Source organism: Sorex fumeus, unplaced genomic scaffold (assembly GCF_029834395.1).
Source record: "Sorex fumeus unplaced genomic scaffold, SorFum_2.1 ptg000037l, whole genome shotgun sequence".
Lineage (NCBI taxonomy): Eukaryota > Metazoa > Chordata > Mammalia > Eulipotyphla > Soricidae > Sorex > Sorex fumeus.
In genome coordinates this window covers 64,271,240-64,294,012 of record NW_026606094.1, presented here as the reverse complement: position 1 = coordinate 64,294,012, position 22,773 = coordinate 64,271,240, and the positions used below count along the sequence as shown (strand labels likewise).

The 22,773-nt window shown below is 40.8% G+C and overlaps 1 protein-coding gene across 1 annotated transcript in view; it reads left to right on the top strand.

Moving 5' to 3' along the window:
* Nucleotides 1-22,773, top strand: part of RAPGEF5 (Rap guanine nucleotide exchange factor 5) — a 267,287-nt gene that overhangs the window by 70,502 nt on the left and 174,012 nt on the right. Inside the window, exon 6 of the mRNA XM_056118696.1 lies at nt 11,338-11,404. Within this exon, the coding sequence (XP_055974671.1) occupies nt 11,338-11,404 (67 nt within the window). The remainder of the gene's footprint in view (nt 1-11,337; nt 11,405-22,773) is intronic.

The window sequence follows — 22,773 nt, the reverse complement described above, 5'->3', positions numbered from 1 at the left end:
TGTGTAATGATGGTCTATATACTCATCATTCTGGTTTTCACAGTTGAGGGAATGGAGACACGACAGGTTGTTATATAATTTGTGTTCTGTGGCAGTTTTGTAATGAAGGCAGAAAGCTTGGCCTAAGAATCTGATTCAGTTATTGGGGTGGAGAGCTGAAAGGGGAATATTAGATTTTGTGTGTGTGTGTGTGTGTGTGTGAAGTACTAGAGGTGATGCTCAGACATATTAAGATGAGGTCGACTATTCTAGAAAGTGAACCAGGCCAGAGACAGAGAGATAGTCCAGCAGGTAAGATGCTTACACTGCAAATGGTTGACCCCGCTTTGATCCCTATCACCCCATATGGATTCCTTAAGCACCGCCAGGAGTAATCCCTTGTACCAAGCCAGAAACAAGCCCTGAACATATTGCGTGTGGTCCGAAAACCAATAAATTAGTAAATTAATAAAGACAACTTTTCAGAAAGAACTCTGTTAAGTGACAGGAAATGAGGAAATGTGAAGATTAATTAAATCAGACCCTTAAAATATTAGTAGTGAAACAGGATTAATATTAAATCAGTTTTAAAATATTGTCCAGCAAAATCAGGCTAAGAACAAAGCCAGATTAATATTATCCCTAAAGAGTTTACTGGGGATGTTGTTCATTGTCACTTAACTGGTACTTCAAATTCCATAAATTTAGCCTCATGATTATTTTAATCAGAAAGTAATTTCTTTGGTAATTGGATTTACTCCTCCTCCCAATCATTAGGTAAGGGAAAAGGGCAAGGAGCAGAGGATCAGGAAAAGACAACCACTTGAAACCAACACTCTACTAAAATAATTACTCACTAGGCATTTACTGGCCATCAGGTTTGTTTAAAGAACTCTGTTTGGCCCTGTGATCTTCTTCAAGAGCTCTCATCAGGCAAGCATTATCATGACAAAGTTCAGATAAAGAAATAAATACACATGCAATAAAAATAACAAATATGAGTCATGGAATGCAGCAGTATAGTAAAATATCATCATGTGTTTAACAAGAGGTGGGTATAATTCATTGTTTTTGTTTTGAAAAGCAATAACTCCATAGATGCAGGAAAGCATTTATAAAAATTTGTTAGCCATTCATAATTAAAAAACAATCTGAAAACTAGGAATAACAAAGGAAATTCCTTAATTTGATAAAACTTAACATAAAGCCTAAAATTTTCGTCATAATTATGAAGGACTGCTTTCTTGCTAAGATGGGGATAAAGCTATTTTTTTTTCCCTTTATTTTATTTTATTTTTTTTAAAGTTGTAGATTTACAATTTTTTGTGCTTTGGTTTCAATTATACAATGATCAGATACCCATCCCTCCACCAGTGCCCATTTTCCACCACCATGGATAATATCCCTCCCACCCCCATCCCCCCATCCCCCCTGTCTCTGTGGCAGGGCAATCCCCTGTGTTCTCTCTCTCCTTTTGGGTGTTGTGGTCTGCCAAAGAGGCATTGAGTGGCAAACATGTTCAGTCCATAGTCTACTTTCGACATGCATCTCCCCTCCTGGGAGGATCCTCCAAACATCCTTTATTTGGTGCTCCCTTCTCTATCTGAACTGCCCTTTCCTCTAGGATACCTGGCTGGCCTCTAAGTTATGGAGTAATCCTCCTGGTGCTGATCTCAGCTATTCTTGGGTATTAATCTCATACTTTGTTACTTGGATAAAGCTATTTTTATCTTTATCACTTTTTCTCAACATTACCAGTATAAGTTAAGAAAAATAGATATGTGTCTATGTAAATACACATGGAAAGCATATCTCTTTATAGATTACATATGCTTAGACAATCAGAAAAGTATACCCCCATAAAATCCTTCTAGAAATAATAAGTGAATTTATTGACGTTATAGAATATAAAGTCAATGTATAAAATTTAATTTTTGGTGAACTAACACCAAAAAAGGAAAAAAGAAACTAAACTCTATGAAATTTGTAAATATAAATCTAAGAAATTGTGGGTGAAGTTATATGTTAAAACATATATTTGTTATTCAAAAGGGAATGACCTGCCACAGAGGAAGGGTGGGATGGGGGGATGGGGGGGAGGGATACTGGGATCCATGGTGGTGGAAAATGGGCACTGGTGGAGGGATGGATATTTGATCATTGTATAATCGAAACCCAAGCACAAAAATTTGTAAGTCTACAACTGTATCTCATGGTGTTTCACTAATAAAAATTTTTTAAAAATCATATATTTGTTCTTAGTTTTTGGCCACACCCAGCAAAGCTCATGGGTTACTCCTAGCTCTGTACTCAGGAGTTACTCCTGGTGGTGCTCAAAGGACCATGTAGGATGCCGGCAATTGAACCCAGGTGGGCTGTTTGCAAGACAAAATGTCCTACATTCTGTACTATTGCTCCAGCCCCCATGAAAAACTTTTAAAAGTATAGTTTTGCCAAAGTTAAGGGGCCAGGAGATACTCAAGTGGGTAGGGCCCATGCATTCACCCAGGTTTGATTCCTGGCACCACAAAGTCCCCTGAGCATCTCTGGGTGCAGCCCTAGAGGCCTCCAGCACAGCCAGGTGGTCGCAGTATCCGCAGCACCACAGGACCTGAGCAGCATTGAACTAACCTCCAGCCCAACAGGCTGAGTTCCAACAGTGCTCCCCTCCTCACCTCTCACCCCCACCCCCCGACCTCACTTTCCCCTCTAAAGTGAAACCATGCAAATGGAAAATCTATCCATGATCGTAGATTGTTACGATGTCATATTTCCCAGCTGACCTATCTTCATTGAAACCTACCTTGGGAAACATTAATCAAGGGGCTGTTCCAGAGCTTCGGCCTCAGATTTCTGTTCTTTCCAGCTCTCTGGATGTGGTCTCATGCAGGCATGGATTGAATATCGACTTCACAGTGAGAACTCAGGGTCTTATCTCTCCTCTGCACACTATAATAAATAGTACCATCACCACCTACTGCTGTGCCCTTTATTCTCCTCCTGCTTGGCTTTTCTCTTCCTTCCAGGCATATATAAGCAACCTGAGAACTTCACTGGGCCTTGCTTTCTGGAAAAGTGCTGGGTTTACACCTTCTAACTGGGGACATCAGCCCCAGTTACCCTCCCGATGTACCATCACTGTCCTTTGTACTCCAGACACTTCCTAATTAGATTCTCATGGTATGACCTTTGGAGGTCATACTGAGTAAACAAATCTTTCTTATTAAAGCTTGCATGATGAAACAGAGCCTAAGTTTTGTATTATGATCTTAGGCAAAAAAAATTTTCCATTTATCATAATAATATGATAAAATGCTACGAAGTCACTTGATCTTAGGGTTTGTTATTACTTATCTCCCTCTCTCTCAAGGAAGCACTGTGTCCTCTGAAATTTCCATTGTTTACTGACTAGGCTTATTCCAGTTGTGGGCACAGTGCTTGTCTTTACTAGAGCACATCAAAATATAAGATTGGCATAGGAATTTTAACAAAATTTGAACTTTAAGGCCTAGTTGAACTATCATTTAGAATCTAGCTATTTAAATATTAAGTCATTCTCAAATGTTCCACATAAAATATAAGAAAAATGTTGGAGTAACTAATTTTATTCCATTTTAAAAGAATAAATTGTTCCGTATTTTTAACAAAACCCATCACAGTCACAATTTATTATTGTTTGGAACATTTCCTTAATAACAGAAGTGAAAGTCTGAAGCTATAAAAAAAATTGCATTCCCTTAGGAAAAGCATGAACATGAATAGGTGTTTGTATTTTATGATATCAGAGATTAAAGGAAAAATCCAATTCTTTCTTCACTCATTCCATTTCTTTTTCACCGTAGAGATTTGCTTTGCTAAGCAAAATAAACTTATGTATGTTTATACAACTTGTAAATGCAGAATATATTTGTTATGGGAGGATATAGATGGAACAATAATTAAGTGTTACCTGTGATACACTTTTAAAAACAAACAAATTGCCCCCTTTTTGGTTAAGTCAATTTTGGATGTGGTAAAAATTGAGCCCATGCTCCTTGAGGAACATTCTCTTTTGTGTTGTCTAGAACTTGGCTGCTAATGATTACTTCCGGTGGGGGGTAAGATCTAGGCTAGAAAAAAGACATTCTCTGGAGAGCTTTTCTTGTTTGACAGTCATCAGGTAAGGGAATGACATTGGATGACCCACACAGGGTAATCAGAGCATTGTCTGTGGACCTGATTCATTCATTCCTTCTCAGCTAGGTGGAGGAATAACCCCAATAATCCTTTCTTCTGCTCAAGACTCATTCTTTCTGGGCTGTGAGTCCTGCCTCTCCTAAGAGTTTCTTCTCCTGTATTCTGGGTCTCTCACTCTCCATTGACTTCTTTCAGCAAACAGACAGTTATTTCAATCATCATAGGAATTATATTTTCTTCTAGGTATCTCTTCATCAGTTTTTGTTTACACCCAAAGGTCAATACCCTCAGCACAAAACCAAAACACTTTTTTGGGTGGTGGGAAGCCGGAAGGGGTTGATGGTTGAGCCACTCCTGGCAGGGCTTGGGGGACCATTGTGTGGTGCTGAAGATTGAACTGGGGTCTTCTCGGTGCAAGAGAAGAGCTTTACCTGCTATGCTAGCTCACTGACCTCATAACCAACACACTCTTAACACTAGCAGGTAGTGTGAAAATTGCTTTGGCCTTGGCTTTATCTCTAGCTCTTTCTCTTTGCAATCCACCACTTCCTAGGTTTTTGTAATGCTGCTTATCCATCAGAACCACATTTTGGATATCACTTCTCCCAGGATACCTCTGACAATCACAGATCAGCCTAAGTGACTCTCATTTATGTTGACAGAGATTCTTAAAGATAGATTTTGTTAATCCTGCGGGGTGTTGGGATTTTTCTCTATTTCATGTTTGTCACAGGACCATGTTTGGAAGATTCCTGTAGAGTTTGTTTGGTTTCTGGTTTATTCCATGCCCTAGAATTACATCTGCCTCTAGAAGGTACCCTCTGAAGTTCATCCTAAAAAAATGTGTTTCCTCAAGCCTTCCAAACTAAACAATCCAGATCTGGTCAACATCAGCTTGGCTGTGTAAATGTGGGGGTATGTATATGTAAGGGGTAACAGCAGAAGGTGGTGGGATAAGTTTAATATCCCCCCAAGAACATGTCTTTCTTTTACAAGTTCTGATGTGAAAAACTCCGTGTTCTCCACCTTGGGTGGAGTTTCAATCCTTTCAATCTGAAGGATGTATTGAAGGTGGAGGTTGATGTGCTGTGTGATTGAAAGAAATATACAAAGGCTCTAGATTAAATAATAGGTGGTTGTGAACACATTTCCTATTTGCTCTGTCCATAACATTTGTATGGCTGTTCACGGTGTGGCGCCTGCCCATATGTGCCTGGAAGGTCATGAATGATCTTTTCTGACTGGAATGTGTCACTTAGGATAATATCCACCACTTAAATATCTTGATTTCCAAGACATCTTGATGCATTTCTCACACTCTCCTCTGAAAACGGCATGGTTGTGACTTGCAGCCTAGTTATACTATTCAGTATTGAGACATAGATAGAATGCGTGAGTTCTGAAAGCATTATCAGTATGCACATGTAAAATGATATTACGTGAATACAATTTCGGAGGAGAAAAATGCTTCTAGTCTTTTACCATGGAAAACTAGGCAACCTCTTCTACTGGAAAGGAAGTAGAGTGTTTTCTGACTTCAAAATGGTATTGGTTGTTCTTGGCTCTTGAGGCCAAATGTTTTCTTCCTACCCTGATTTAGAGTGTAGATGATCTCACTTAGTGAGATTTATTTAAGAAAAAAAAAAAAAAAAGAATAATCTCAGACCCATTCTACCGGTTCTTTTGAAGGAATTCTAACTGAATGCTGAGAACCCCTGCAGGGATACCCGTTAAATTCAAGTTGCTAGAGATTATGCTAGACCTGACTGGCAAAAGAGTTTCCATTGCTCAGATCATGGTTCCAGAGTTCTGTGTCTGAAGGCTTGTTATTGAAATTAAACACCACATGACTGTTCCACCTTCTCTGAGCTGAGTTTGCTGGGAGAGTGCCTTGGGTGGGGAACTTCCTGCGCCTTTTTCTTTATGTTGCATGATGAATTGTGCAAGTGATGATTGTCAAACAACCATCTCAGTTGGAAACTCTCACCAAGTCTGAGCTAATTATTAGGGAAAATGAAGAGTGTGTGTATGTGTGTGGGGAGGGGGCGGTGATCATTGTGTTTCAGTTGCTTAAGATCTTTTTCAAATTGCCAGCTCTTTGATAATCTTTGTAAGAAAGTTATTCTTGTTGGATTTCAGTGGCAAAAGACCATTGAAAGGAAGAAGCTGCAGGAAGCTAGAAGAGTGAGGAAGCAGCTAAAACAGCAAAAGGGAATGGTTCTTGAGCATTGGCAAAGATCTTCTGTTGAAAGACTAATATTGCGTGTGTGTGTGTGTGTGTGTGTGTGTGTGTGTGTGTGTGTAGGTAGGTAGTGAGGGGCATCCTGGGATATTGGTTCATGGTAGAAATTTTATTGAAGTTCAAGATGCTTCATCAATTTCTTAACAGATATTTCTGAATATATCTTAGGGTCTAGCATGTGTTTTAATTATTGGGAATATAACAAAGGCAAAATAAGACAGAAATCTTTACTCCTACACAGCTTGTAATCTCCATTTGTTTCTCTCTTTTGATAGAGAAAGACAGTTTAATAAGGAGATTTATAGTGGTTAAAGGTGGAAAACTTTATGAAGAAAAACAAAATGGGAAATGAGGTATGTGGGTCAGGAAAGAACCTCTCCAAGAAGTTGGCAGAGAAATGAAGGATGGGAAGTGGGGAAAGTAGCATGGAACAGTTCTGAGGAAGTGTCCTCTATGGAGGGAACAGTGCAGGCCAGGGCAGACACATTAAGGCAACAGGAGAATGTTTGCCTGGAGCAGAGTGAAGAGAAGGGACGAAAAAGCTGCCTGTAGGGTCAAGGGCTCTGTAGACTTTGGCTTCATACTGAGGGTGACAGGGTGGCATTTGGGGATTTTGAGCGGAGGAGACTCATGTACTAACCTATATGTTGACAGGACCTCTCTGACTCCTGGTCCTGGTAAGAGAGTCTATGTCAGGGACTATAGTGCTGGCTGTGGAGGTATTGAGAAGTGGTTACATAGCAGCTAGAATTGGAAGGTGGATGGTCAGATTTCAGGATGGTGCAATGGAAGGAATGTGGGTGGAAGGGGGTTTTCAGGATGAGCTCCTGGCTCTGTCCTTAGTGATCACTCCTCAGAGGGCTCAGGGGACTGTAATGCAGTGCTAGAAAGTGAACCAGGGTCAGCCCCATGCGAGGCAAGTGCCCTACCTCTATGTGCTGTACAACAACCCCCTAGAGCAAGGTGTTTGCTTGTTGGTTTGATTTGGTATGGGGGTTTGGTGGAATGAGGATGTGTCTAGTTAGGACCAAGGCTTTTGTAATTCCTCACAAGGGCAGCCATCACTTGGATTATGCAGAAGTATCAAACCCAGAGACACCTGCCATAGCACTAGGAATGGGCACTTTCTCTGGGAAAGTTTCTGGATCAGACGTAGGATCTCAGGAAGCAGAAGCCTGGAGAATTGGGTGTGTGAGCCATGGAGCTGGCACTCCTGCAGACCCTCTGTTACAGATATTCTTCCTGGATTCATTCCCTTGCTCTGTTCTTTCACATGTCACATGTTGCTGCTGGTACCTGCTGATTCTGACCCTGGGCTGCCTCCTTCTGGGGCCTAACAAAGGCACTGTGACCTGCTTTCATCCTTTCATTCTCTGAGTCCCCTCTGTGACTTCCAGGCAAGCGTGCAAGCATCCATAGTTGAGCCTCCTCTTTATGCTCCTGCTTCATCTGTTTCTCTTTTGATAGGATGCATGAGAGTTTTGTTGTCACTGGGTTTTGCTGAAGTGTTTACATAAAATAAACACAAAATCAATTGAGTTCACTTTGCAAAAACACATTTTCCAGGAAGGATACCCTAACTGTTCTGGGTCTCCAAGCAGAGAGCTCAGGAGGATGTTTCAGTGAAGGGTGGCAGCAGTGGTGAAGGAAGAAAAGTGAATATGGACAGTCTCACTTCCTTCGCTTTTCAAGGTTTTTGCCTGTCCCTGTGCTGGCCTCAAGTCCTATTTTTATACAAGGTGAGATACCAGTTCATGCTGGGTCCCATAAGCAGGAAAGGAAAAGCATTTCTGAGAATTTGGAGCAGGCAGTGGGGAGCAGGTCACAAGCATTGTTCTGGGGTCCCTGAGGACCACTCCTAGGGAGACTTGGCTGGCAAGGCTGATGGTTTAATGCAAAATCCTGAAGATACAGAGCTGCTTGGGCTCTGTGGGGCTGGGGACCACCAAAACCACTCTACAGTGCCCCGGGGCGTTCTGGACACCCCCTGGCAGTGATTCTAGGGCCACGTGCTGCCTGGGATTGAACCCAGATCTGTGCCCTACCCTCTATACTATCTCCTAGTCCACACTTCAGAATTTAGATCTCTCTGCGGGCAGTGGGGTAATCCCTAAAGACTTAAAGTCTGGAAAATTTCAGGACCAGATCTAGATTTAACAAGGATGATGGGGGTATCTAGAAGACTGGGCACAAGAGGAGAACCTGGAACAAGGCAGCTAAACTTATCTGTTCAGGTAAGGCCCTGGGCAGTTAGCAAGACTTGCCCAGAGGGGACCCAAAGAAAGCAGAACTTGTGGAGTGCAATGGTGGGGATCTGGTGTCTGATGGAGGAGAGACACACGGGGGGAGGGATACAGAATGGCCTCAAGATGAGTGGAGACACACACTAGAGAAGCAATGATGGAAGGAGGAAGAGGAGGTGGTCCATGTAAGATCCTCATAAGGGCAAAAATCACATCTTTGAAGTTGCCACTTAGAGCTACTTGAAATCAGATGGAAAAAATAATGTTAGCTCAGCGGAGATTCTAGGGCTGGAGAGATTTTAGGCTGTCCTGGGTGTAAATTATAATAATTGAGGCAATAAAAGCAGGAGACGGGCTGTGGGATCGATGCTGAGCCATGGGAGCTCCATCTCCCTTACACATATTGCCTTGGGAAACGCCCTGGCCATGGCGTGTTTTGTTCTGGAAGAATGATGAAAGATAGTTTTGCTTCTGAACACGGACCAAATTATTCGTCACAAAACCAGCCACAGCTCAGCCATGACTCATGAAATAGCTATCATCAGTCGCATGCACCAGAGTTTCCCTTGGAATTTTGAGCTCCTTTCAGCAGGGGATGGAAAACATGTCTGCGGTGGCACCATGCATGCTGGTGCGCAATGCCTCGCGTCTGTGAACTGATCTTTTAGATGTCTGCTGGGATCTGGGGTGGGGGCATGAAGCAGCACCTCTCCAGAGGAGGCCCAGCCTCATCAGCTGCTCTTTCAGAAACTGTCTTTGGCTCTTAATTTCCTGTCAGGTTGGTTCTGCCTCTTCAACTTCATTAGACACCTCTCATGTGCTGGCTTAGGCTCTAAAGGCTCATAAATCTCTCCTCAGAATAGCTTCATGGCTCTGGAAACCTTGTCAGTAGATTCATTCAATACAGATTTTATTGTTTACAATATTTATTCTCAAGGCAATTTGCTTGGGAGGAACAGGGTAACTTATTTCTGCTGTTTATCAGGCAGATTACAAACTAACATTGGGAACTTGGAGCTCCTTGCTGTCCTCGGAGTTATTTGGCCACATGGGCTTTATTTCATAGCCATATCATGCAGTTCTAGCAAAGGCAACAGTTTGTAATTCATCGCTCCAATTGACAGGGTGAGACTTTTTCTTTCTTTTTTTTTCTGTAAAAATGTTTAATAACGTTTCCAGAAGCAGGGAGCTGATGCTCAAATTGATCAGACCAGATTTTCTCTTCTTAAAGAGCTGCTTCTTAGCTCTTGTACCCCCCACAAGGCTAGCACTCCATCTGGCCCTCTGCAGTTACTGAGATTGAAATCAATCATGGGACTGCCAAGCTGATAACTCTGCTCTGCAGGTCAATTACCGTCCATCCCTCCAAGTCCACAGAAGGGATTGAAAGGAATTGCTTGTGGAAATAGATCTGGAAGACAATTACATATATTCAGTTCACATCATCCAGTTTCTTTTTCCTTTGTCCGAGGCAGGTGAAAAATGTGGTATGTAAGATATAGCTTAAGAACTAGATACTTTTACATGTTAGTGTACGTACTTGTCTGAATTTTTTCGGGAATTGCATTATGAAGGTGGTTTTCCTAAAGAAACAAATGAACCTTATACTACATGGTGTGCTAGATGTCTTTTTAGTTATTCAACAAATGCATAATTTTCCTGACTCCTCTGCTAATCATTGTTATTACTTGATGATAAGTGAACTGATTCTTCTCTTGCTGTATTCCAAATATTTGCTATCACAGAACTCACTCAGAGAACTTAGAGTACACCTTGCCACCTTGCACGTGTTTCGTCATGAGTTCAAATCCCCATTGTCCCTTATATTTGATCCTGGAAGCTCTGCTATTTGAACCCAGCATCCCTGCTATCTGTGGCACCACAAAACAAAAAATATGTATACATGAATATTATTTTTTGAATAATCATTTCTAAGACTGGAGCAATGTACCAGTGTTATAGCACCTGCCCTGTGTGTAGCTAACCCCAGTATAGTCTGTGACACATGTTGGTTCCCTAGGAATCCCTGGACAGAGCCCTGGAGGCCACGAGCATTGTCAGATGGCTTGAGTAATCTCTGCCACTCTAGAGCCTGAGCTGCACTTACTCAGGCCCTTTATTGAATCACCAGCCCAATTGGCTAGCAATAGCCAGGAGAGACCCCTGGCTTTGTGAACAACAGCTTGGAAGACTCTTCCCAAACCCCCATTTTTTCTTTTTTTTTTTGCACTCTTTGTATTAGACCAACAATAGACCACTTCATAGCAGATCAATTTTGGCTGGAACTCAGATCCATAGGGAAATTTCTTTTTGATATTTTCAATTTTTTTTTTATCTCATTTAGACTTAGAGGGAGGTTCAGTATTTAATCACCTTTGTTCGCATCTACTTACACTGTGGGCATGCCCATATTTGGAAATCTAGTATGTCAGGGTTATTCTGGGACTCTGTATGGAGAACAATATTTGATCCTCAGGATTGAATTGGTACAAAGAGGTTCTTGCTAATTGATTTTGAAGGAACAGTGGGCTTCGAAATAATTTTGTTTCTCTGGCGTGATTGACTCCAAGTTGTTAGTGTGGTAGAATTTCACTTATGTACAAATCTCAGTGTCATTATTTGTCCTGTGTTCCACATAATTTGGTAGAAAATTTTGAACAGCCAAAGTTGAAGCATGATTTGTTCTGTTTTCCAAAGGTCTAATCAAAAAATGGAAGACCCAGAAGAAAGCAGTGATGAAATTCTTGCTCGTCTAACATCTGCGGTAAGATCCATGCAATTTCCCTATTGGGGGTGCAGAAGTAATGAGACTGGGATCATGAGAGCGAAGCAGTTTGGTTGGTGGCTCAGAGACTCCCAGCCTGTGACTGCTCAGTTCTGTGGGTGGCCCCAGTCAAGGCAAAGGAGACAAAGGTATTGACGTACTAGACTAGATGCAGGCTCTCCTGAAAGATCATAGATACTCCTGTTGGAAAGTTCCTGGAATCTCAGCAGAGGCATACTATCTGATTTTCAAAATAGAGTATGACTTAACCTAGGGAAAAATTATGATCTACTACACAAAGAAAGACTGTTTCATTCTAAAAGGGGAGGGAGGAAGTGCCATTTAACCAACAAATAGCTAGTTCATGGGTTTTTAATGTACTCGATGCAACATTTTCATGGTGTTCTTTTAAAGTCACTGATCAGAGTTGGTAATGGTCTAGTTCAAAAGCCATCCGTGGTCACTGGTCATTGAGTTCCAGCTGTAGGCAGGCTCCAGCCATTTTATCTTACAAAATCTTTATTTATTGGCTTGACTTTCTGGAATCTTATCTAGCCTTCCCAAAGAATATTGAGCTGTACTTTGGCTGAATTATTAAAATGGTAATTGCTAGTAGTCATTCTAGATTATGTCTGTGGAATAAAATTGCTCTCACTCAGAGTTTTATATGCCAAATCATGGCATCAGGGCACAACTTGGAAGTTAAAACTTACCTCTTTTATTCTATAATTTAGCCTAAAAATTTTATTTTTTTTTACTCGGTGTAGAGATTGTTGGTTTGAAACATGCCATGAAATGTTAAACTTTGCAGTAGTTTTAGAAAACACAGTGATATTTAGGCCAGAGCAATAATACAGTGCAGAGGGCATTTGCTTTGCATCCCACCAACCTGAGTTTGATCCTCAGCATCCCATATATTCTTTTGAGCTCACCAGGTGTAATTCCTGAGCACAGATTCAAGAGTAATCCATGAGCATTGCAGGGTGTAAACCAAAATCCTAATATATATAGATTATTTTTAAATGGTGCTATCACTTCTTTTACAGATATGACCATTTTTTGAGGTTTAGTTATTTGCCTAAGTATAGCTAGCTAGAAAGGAGCAAAGCCAGAATCAAAACTCAGTATTTTTTACTTTCTAAACATGTTCTTATAACTGTTGTGAGTCAGTTTTCAAAATAAAGCTTTTGGAATCACAGGGTATAGGCACTTGCCTAGGATGTGGCTATCCCCAATCAATCACTGGCATTGCATATCCCCAATCAATCACTGGTCCCCTGAGCACTCCCAGAAGTAATCCCTAAGTACAGAACTGGGAATAAACCATGAATACTTCTGGGTATGGCCTCCAAACAAAACAAAATAATAATAAGGCTTTGGAGGTAGTCTCAGAAGCATGAAAAACATGTAAGATGTGGTCCTACAGCCATGCCAGGAAAGTTTAGAGAGTTAGCATATGAAGTGATAGGTAACTGAGCACCAAGAATAATGGCTTATAGATAGCAGCTAGCAGAAAAGTTCCTTGGGGAGATTTAATTTGAACCACCACCAAAGGCAGTCAGAATTTTAATGATAGAGATTAGGAGGACATGTACACTAGCTCTATGTTTTACTGTGCACAGTTCTAGGATTGAAAAAAATACACTTAGAAAATGCCATGTAGATGCACCTAACGAGAGAACAAAGCTCTTATTAAAATGGATAAGAAAAGCGAGAAATCTTTTTGAATAGATTAACATAATGAAGTAGATATTTAAAAATTAACTGGAGCCAGGGAGACTGGTTGAAAAGCTGATGAAAATCTAGTTTATGGTAGTTTAGTGGGAAGCAAAACGAAAATACATGTAAAAGAAGTACAAAGTATATATTTTCATCATTTGGATCAGATAAAGGTAAAGGAATCATTAGAGGATCTGTTTTGAGCATGAATGAGAAAGGGATGATACTCTTAGGAACTTGGGTAAAATATATGTGGATAAAGATAACATTTTAGACCTACGAGATAGGAGCATAAAAAGCATTTGGGAACTCTAAGAGATATGAGTGTAGATCATAACCAGTGCTACAGTTATGGAAACTCGTCACAGATTATTCATTGATTGAAGAGCAGAGTGGGTGGTGGAATCTTGGGATGTGCCTAAAGAAAAGGCAGAGAGGAAAGGAGAGAACACTGAGAAGGAGTGAAAAGAACTGGACAGTTTATACTATAAGAGACAAATACAGGAGAACCTCTAAAAAGGAGAGTATGAACAGCAAAGACTTTCACTGTGTATTCAATTGAGATCTTGCTGCAAAAGCCTACAAGCCAAAAGACTTATTGACTAAAGTGAGAGCAGCTGCTGAAATGATTTCTAGGACTGAAAATGAATAAAATTTCATCTTATGATTGATTGATGGTTGATGGGCCTGGAAAAGAGGAAATATCACTGTACTGAGATTGAGAACCTTGATTCATCTAACAGCGTGACATTGGCCATGGTAGACTAGATTAATATATGTTCATTCATTCAATAGTAAAACTCTGTAAGAAGCTTTCATTTTAAACGTGTTGATGTTGGTGCATACCGCCAGTGGCTCATACTTGAATGTGGGTTAATTAACACAGATTGCAGCGCTGGCATCAGTCTGAAGGGAAAAGGACTTGGCATTATCGGGAATAGGTGAGAGACTATTCATGTAAAACATATGGTGGTCTCTGACTTGCTTTCCTCCTAACTTCCAAACTTCCAAATAATGATGACTTGAATATCTAGTCCCTCTTTTTTCCTTGTATGTCTTTACTAAAGTGTGTTAGTCTGATGAAGATGCAGGCTAAGTTCTGAGAGTTATTTATTCCACTTTGTTTTTAAACATTAAATCTTCCAGTGTCCATGACAAAAAGTATGTTCGGGACTAATGATGCAGAATTATATATTTGTATTGCAATCCATGGTAAACTAAACATTGGAAGTAATATACAGTGAGTTGAGCATTACTACAAAACCATAGATTTTTGGGATGTAAGCTAAACCTGAAGTTATTTTAAAAACCTGGGGAGTATTTGGAGACATTGAAAGAAAGAAAGAAAGAAAGAAAGAAAGAAAGAAAGAAAGAAAGAAAGGAAGAAAGAAAGAAAGAAAGAGGGGAGGGAGGGAACTGTATGTCCTTAATAGGAGGTTAAAACTGATTCTCAACTGCCATCCTTTGCTTACTTAAAATCAACATCCAAAAAAAAGACCTATTGGGCAATTTCTGTTTCTTGGGCTCAATTTTTCACAATGGAAATTGTAATGGTAAGAAAACAAACATCTTCCCGAAGCTTGAGTGAAAACTCCTGACTTTATCTTGCACAGTCTAATTGTCAAGCCACTGAGGTAATCTGTGTGCAACTAACTTGTGGACTTTATATATATAGAATACCTGTTTGGCGACTAGTTATATCAGTGACATGATACAACAAGAAGGGGGTCACTCAAAATTCTTCACAGCTGATTTTTCTGATGAAACCCTCAGGGCCCGAAAACAGTGGTGGGACATAGTGAAAAAACTCAATGAAATAAATGCTTCTCCAAAAATACTTTACCCAGCGAGACTCTCATTCATAATAGAAGGAACAACACACAGTTTCACAGACAAACAACAGCTCAGGAACTTCATAGACTCAAAACCATGGTTACAAGTACAACTAAATGGGCTACTTTAAGGCAAGACAGGCCCCTCAAATACACCAAATTTCAACAGAACAATGGGACAAAATCCCATAACAATAATCTCTCTCAATGTCAATGGGCTAAACTCACCAATTAAAAGACATAGAGTGGCAGGATGGATCAGAAAACTGAACCCAACATTCTGCTGCCTGCAAGAAACACATCTCAATAGTCAAAGCAAACACAGACTCAGAGTCAAAGGCTGGAAAACAATCCTACAGGCAAACAGCTCCCAGAAAAAAGCTGGGGTAGCTATCCTAATATCAGACCACATTGACTTCAGAGTGAAGAAGGTCATAAGAGACAGTGAAGGCCATTTCCTATTGACCAAAGGATCTGTACAACAGGAAGAACTTACAATAATAAACGTATATGCACCTAATGAGAGACCAGCAAAATACTTAAAACAATTACTCATAGATTTGGAAAAAGACATCGATAGCAACACAATACTAGTGGGAGACTTAAACACCGCTTTGTCACCTCTTGATAGATCAACCAGACTCAAGCTTAGCAAGGACATACTTCATCTGAGGGAAACAATGGAAGAAAGGGACTTAGTAGATATATACAGGACACTTCATCCACAAAAAGCTGAATACACATTCTTCTCAAGCGTACATGGAACGTTCTCCAAGATAGACCACATGCTGAGCCACAAAACATGCCTCCATAAAATTAAGAAGATAGAGATTATATCAACAATCTTCTCAGACCACAATGCGCTGAAATTAGAAGTAAATCACACACAAAAACAGAAAACTAAATCAAACACCTGGAAATTAAACAGTGCGCTATTAAACAATGAGTGGCTTAGACGGGAAATTAAAGAGGAAATCAAAAGATTCCTAGAAATGAATGAAAATGAAGACACGAGTTACCAAAACTTATGGGACACAGCAAAGGCTGTGTTAAGAGGAAAGTTTATAGCTCTACAAGCATTCCTCAGAAAGGAGGAGCGAGCCCACATAAATAAACTAACCTCACAGCTTAAGAACTTGGAGAAGGAACAACAAAAGGAGCACAACCCTTACAGGAGGAAGGAAATAATAAAACTCAGAGCAGAGATTAATGAGATGGAAACCCAGAAAACAATCCGAAAGATCAATGAAACCAAGAGCTGGTTCTTTGAGAAAATTAACAAAATCGATAAGCCCCTAGCAAAACTCACAAAGAAAGGGAGAGAGAAAACCCTAATAAGCCGAATCAGAAATGAAAAGGGGGTCATTACAACAGAAACTACAGAAATTCAAAGGATCCTCAGGGAGTACTTTGAAAAGCTTTATGCCACGGAACATCAAAACCTCGAGGAAATGGATAAATTCCTAGACTCCTACAGACTCCCAAGGCTGAACCAAGAAGACCTGGAATACCTGAACAGACCTATCACCATCAAGGAAATTGAAATGGTAATAAAAAGTCTCCCCAAGCACAAAAGCCCGGGCCCGGATGGATTCACCAGTGAATTCTTCCAAATCTTTAAAGAAGACTTACTCCCAATCCTCTTTAAGCTTTTCCATGAAATTGAAATATCAAATACACTTCCGAACAGTTTCTATGAAGCAAATATCACACTGATACCAAAAGCAGACAGAGATAACACAAAGAAAGAGAACTACAGGCCGATATCCCTGATGAACACAGATGCAAAGATCCTCAACAAACTACTAGCAAATAGAATCCAAGTACTCATCAAAAAGATTATACACCATGACCAAGTAGGATTCATCCCAGGGATGCAAGGATGGTTTAACATTCGGAAATCAATCAACATAATCCATCATATCAACAAAAGAAAAGATAAAAAGCATATGATTATATCAATAGATGCAGAGAAAGCATTTGACAAGATCCAGCACCCCTTTATGATGAAAACCCTAGCCAAAATGGGTATAGAGGGGACCTTCCTCAACATAATTAAAGCCATCTACCACAAGCCTACAGCAAGCATCATCCTCAATGGGGAAAAACTGAGAGCCTTCCCTCTAAGATCAGGGACGAGACAAGGATGCCCACTCTCTCCACTGCTGTTCAATATAGTACTGGAAGTACTAGCAAGAGCAATTAGGCAAGAAAAAGATATTAAGGGCATTCAGGTAGGAAAGGAAGAAATCAAGCTCTCACTATTCGCAGATGATATGATACTCTACTTAGAGAACCCAATAACCTCCACCAAAAAACTCCTAGAAACAATAGACTTGTATAGTAAAGTTGCAGGCTATAAAATCAATACCCAAAAGTCCATGGCTTTCCTATACGCAAACAGTGAGAGAGAGGAAAGTTATATGAAAAAATCAATCCCGTTCACAATTGTGCCCCAGAAAATCAAGTACCTAGGAATCAGCTTAACTAAGGAAGTAAAGGACCTGTACAAAGAAAACTACAAAACGCTACTTCAGGAAATAAAAGAAGACATGAGGAAATGGAAAGACATCCCCTGCTCATGGGTCGGGAGACTTAACATTGTCAAAATGGCAATACTACCGAAAGCACTGTACAAATTCAATGCAATTCCTATAAGGATACCCATGACATTCTTCAAAGAAATGGAGCAAACACTCCTGAAATTTATATGGAACAATAAACCCCCACGAATAGCTAAAGCAATTCTTGGGAAAAAGAAAATGGGAGGAATCAACCTCCCTAACTTCAAACTTTACTACAAAGCGGTAATAATCAAAACAGCATGGTACTGGAACAAAGGCAGAACTGCAGACCAATGGAACAGAGTTGAATACACTGACATCTCCCCTCAATCATATAATCATCTAATCTTTGATAAAGGTGCAAGAAATGTGAAGTGGAGTAAGGAAAGCCTCTTTAACAAACTGTGCTGGCATCACTGGATGGCTACATGCAAAAAAATGGGCTCAGAACTCTGCCTAACACCATGTACAAAGGTAAGATCAAAATGGATTAAAGACCTCAACATCAGACCAGAAACCATAAGATACATTGAAGACAAAGTTGGTAAAACCCTCCATGACATTGAGGCTAATGGTATGTTCAAAGATGACACGCCACTGGCTGAGCAAGTGAAAACAGAGATAGATAAATGGGACTATCTTAAACTAAGAAGCTTCTGTACCTCCAAAGAAACTGTGACCAAAATACAAAGACAGTCTACAGAATGGGAAAGAATATTCGCCGAATACACATCTGACAAGGGGTTGATATCAAGGATATACAAAATACTGGTTGAGCTCCACAAGAAGAAAACATCCAACCCCATCAAAAAATGGGGCAATGAAATGAACAGAAACTTTCTCAAAGAAGAAATCCGAATGGCAAAAAAGCACATGAGAAAATGCTCTACATCATTAATCATCAGGGAGATGCAGATCAAAACCACAATGAGATACCATCTCACACCTCAGAGACTGGCCCACATTCAAAAAAACAAAAGCAACCGTTGCTGGCGCGGATGTGGTGAGAAAGGGACACTCCTTCACTGTTGGTGGGAATGTCCACTGGTTCAGCCCTTTTGGAAAACAGTATGGACGTTCCTCAAAAAATTAGAAATTGAGCTCCCATTTGACCCAGCGATACCACTCCTGGGAATTTATCCCAGAGAGGCAAAAATGTGTAGCCGAAGTGACATCTGCACTTGTTTGTTCATTGCAGCACTCTTTACAGTAGCCAGAAACTGGAAGAGACCTGAGTGCCCAAGAACAGATGACTGGTTAAAGAAACTTTGGTACATCTACACAATGGAGTACTATGTAGCTCTTAGAAAAGATGAAGTCATGAACTTTACATACAAGTGGTACAATATGGAAAGTATCATGCTAAGTGAAATGAGCCAGAAAGAGAGGGAAAGACATAGAAAGATTGCATTCATCTGGGGGATATAAAGTAACAAAATATGAGATTAATACCCAAGAATAGCTGAGATCAGCACCAGGAGAATTACTCCATAACTTAGAGGCCAGCCGGGTATTCTAGGGGAAAGGACAATTCAGATAGAAAGGGCAACACCAAGTGGAGGGTGTTTGGAGGATCCTCCCAGGAGGGGAGATGCAGGTTGAAAGTAGACTGGACTGAACATGTTCACCACTCAATGCCTCTTCTGCTGATCACAGCACCCAGAAGGAGAGAGAGAACAAGGGGGAGTGCCCTGCCACAGTGGCAGGGGGGGATGGGGGGATGGGGGGGGGAGGGATGTTGTCCTGGTGGTGGAAAGTGGACACTGGTGGAGGGATGGGTATTTGATCGTGCTATGACCGAGATCCAAGCACAAAAATTTGTAAATCTACAACTGTACCTCATGGTGTTTCACTAATAAAAAAAAAAAAAAAAAGAAGGGGGTCACTTACTATGTGACTCTAGGCTATTTGGTCCAGAGAACCCAGCCATCACTTGGATAGTAAAAGAACCCTTGATAAGTGTCTGTTATAAACACTGGTGAGGAGAGCGATGAAGTTTGTGAGATAAATAAGTTGCAGATCTGATATTCAGAATTTAGGGAGAGGGTTGGAGCAATAGCACGACAGGTAGGGCATTTGACTTGCACGTGGCCTACCCAAGTTCTATTCCCTACATCCCATATGGTCCCTAAGCACCACCAGGAGAAACCCCTGTGCATCACTGGATATGACCCAAAAAGTCGCCCCCCCCCAAAAAAAAAGAATTTAGGGAGAGTGGGCAGAAGATAGTAAAGTGGGTAGGTACTTGTTTTCCACACAGTCAACCCATATTTGACCCTTGGCACCACATATGGTTCCCAAGCGCCATTAGGAATGATCCCTGAGTCCAGAGCCAGGAGTAAGCCCTGAGCACAGCTGGGTAGGGCCTGATCTCCTACCCCACCACCTCCACTCCTGCCTTCAAAAAAGAAAGACTTTTAGGGAGAGCGATCAGTAGGGTTGACTGATCTAGTAGGATAAAGGTAAAGGTAAAGGCCCTCCCGTTGTTCATCGATTTGCTCAAGCGGGCCCAGTAACGTCTAGTAGGATAAATTCTCTAGAAATATTTAGCTAGATACTCTTACACCCTATATTCTCAGCTGATTTAGTCTGTACTTTACATCAGTTTAAACTTCTCTGTGCTTCTGCTCTATTCCCTCCAGTTCCTCCAACTTTAATGAAGAAAGTCTGCTTTTGAACCTTTTACTGGTGTTTTTTAAATTCTTTCTCATAGGCTCTTTAGGTACTTTTATCACTTATCTGAGAAAAACAACTCCTGAACAATTGAGGCCCCAAGAACCAAGCAACAGCTAGGATCTATCACTTTTGGTGAACGTGTGAGAGAAATCTGCTATAGAATTTTTTTCTCCGCTTCTCTAGGGGGTGGGAAAAGATGTGGTTATAATCAAGGGCAATACACTGTCACATTCACAAAAACCTCATCCCCTGCTCAGTGTCCAGAAACTGTGACATGATTCTGTCAGCTTTCACATTGACTATGCACTTGCCTTCTCATGCTGTTTTCTGACATTCTTTCTAGTAAATGTTTTGTTTCTCCCCTTGGGAAACCTTTGCTACAGGTAAAACAGTTCTCATTTCACTCCTGTTAATTAAGGTTTTCATTTAACTCAAGCCTCAATCTATTTTTCTCCCATGCTGTCTCAACCTTAGCAGACCCCTGCTGGGTTATCCGTGCTACAGAGGCACAGGGTCTGAATGAACAGCCCTGGGTATGTCTCAGCTCAAAGCTTGCTGCGGTGAACCTGACAGACCCAGACTTTTCACCATTCTCTGTTTTGTCAGCTGATTGTTCCTCTAGAACTGCCGCTCTAGTGATTTTACTTTTACTCACTTAAAACTCCTCTTCTAAGTCGGGTGTAATGTTTCACCTGAAATGAGTAAAATTCCATTTTGAGTCATATCTTTCACACAGTTGATACGCCATTTCTGTGTTCAGTTTGTATACAATGTGACACTGGTTCATTGCTTTTGGTGAACATGTGAGAGAAATGTTTTTACTTAGCCTTTCTGATTCTTCCTTCATTTGGGAGGTGGTTCGGGAGTACCTCTTGTAGTTCTCAGTGCCTATTCCTGGCTCTGTGCTTAGGAGTCATCCCTGGCTCAGGGGACCATAAATAGAGCTGGAGATTTGAACCAGGTCAGTGGGATGCAAAGCAAGCTCCTTACCCTTGTACTATCTCTCCCAAGCCCAACTTGGCCCTTCTTGATAAATCTATAAACTGGGTTTATGACTTTGGAAAATCTTATTTTCAAACAATAGTATCTTGAGAAAATAGTGACAACTTTAAAAAAAGTTGTATTGCAACTTTGAAGTTGTTGGCACTATAGGAAACAGAAGTAGAATGGGTTTGATTTATCATTTTCCTGGGTGGAGGGGGTGGTTGGGCTATACCTGGTGATGCTTAGAGATTACTCCTGGCTCTACACTGGCAGTGCTTGGGAAATCATATGGAATGCCAGGGATCGAACCTGGGTTGACTGTGTGCCAGGCAAGCACCCTATCCACTATACTATAATATCTGATCATTGATTAATCTTTTTTAAAGTAGAATTTATTAGAGACTGCCAAACTAGTGTGGTCTGGAAATTTGGGGGCTAGCAAGAGTAAGAAAAATCTGCTATTTTGGGTCTATAGGATGAATGCAATTCAGTGGTGATTGCTTCACATTCAAAATGGTTGTTTGTTTGTTTTAGCTTTTTGCTTTTGGGATCACACCTGGCGATGCACAGGGGTTGCTTCTGGCTCATGCACTCAGGAATTACTCCTGGCGGTGCACAAGGGACCATATGGGATGCTGGGAATCAAACCCAGGTCAGCCATGTGCAAGGCAAATGCCCTACTTCTGTGCTATCCTCCAGCCCCTCAAAATGTTTTTTATAACATTAAAATATGAGTTTCTGTACCTAACTTGTCCTGGTTGTCTGCCTTTTCCTGCCTTGGGAATGGAAAAATGGCATACAGCTCATCTTCCTTTGCTTAGTATATGGCCGACCTGAGCAGGCATGTTCGTTCAGAAAATAAAAGTAAGTTACTCCCCCAGAGAATGACTAACCTTCTGTCTAGCTGCCACAGGATTGTGAACATCTTGCTACCTTATATTTCTTATCTGTAGGGAACATAAAATTCCTGCCTGGAATCTACAGCCTGGCTCCCGCCCTTCCTGAAGCTTAGGAGGTACTTAAGAGATCTGGGGAAGGGCCAGGTAGAATGGGTTTGAGAGAAAATATCAGATGAAGCCTTAGAAGACTGGTCAGATTTCAAGTTTTGACAAAGCTCTGACAAAATTGCTGCACAGCTCTGGTCTATATTCTTTCTTTATTGTTTGTAACAAATCCTGGGACCTGTGAAAACTTACCCTCATTCTGCTTTTAGCTTTCTTGGTCAAGTGCGTATCCAAGGGCCTGAGTTATGGACTGTAGATCTCAAGGACCACTTAGGGAGCTGATTAAAGCCCTTTCCATTTCTCTCTGCTAGGATCTCACTGACAACACTTTACAAACTCAGATCTCTCAGTAACTAAATGGTATGTTGCTGCTCTTTATTATCCCAAAATGCTGATGTGCATGGTTTATTGCACCTCCAAATGATTTTCTTCATATGAAGATAGATTCCGAAATACCAGAGGACACAGATGTACACACAACTTTTTACAGCTAATTACTGAGTTACTGTTTCTACTTCCAAGGAAACCATCTGAATCCACCAGATTATGCGATTCTCTAACTTAACTCCAGCTTTGAGATTTCAGTTTGA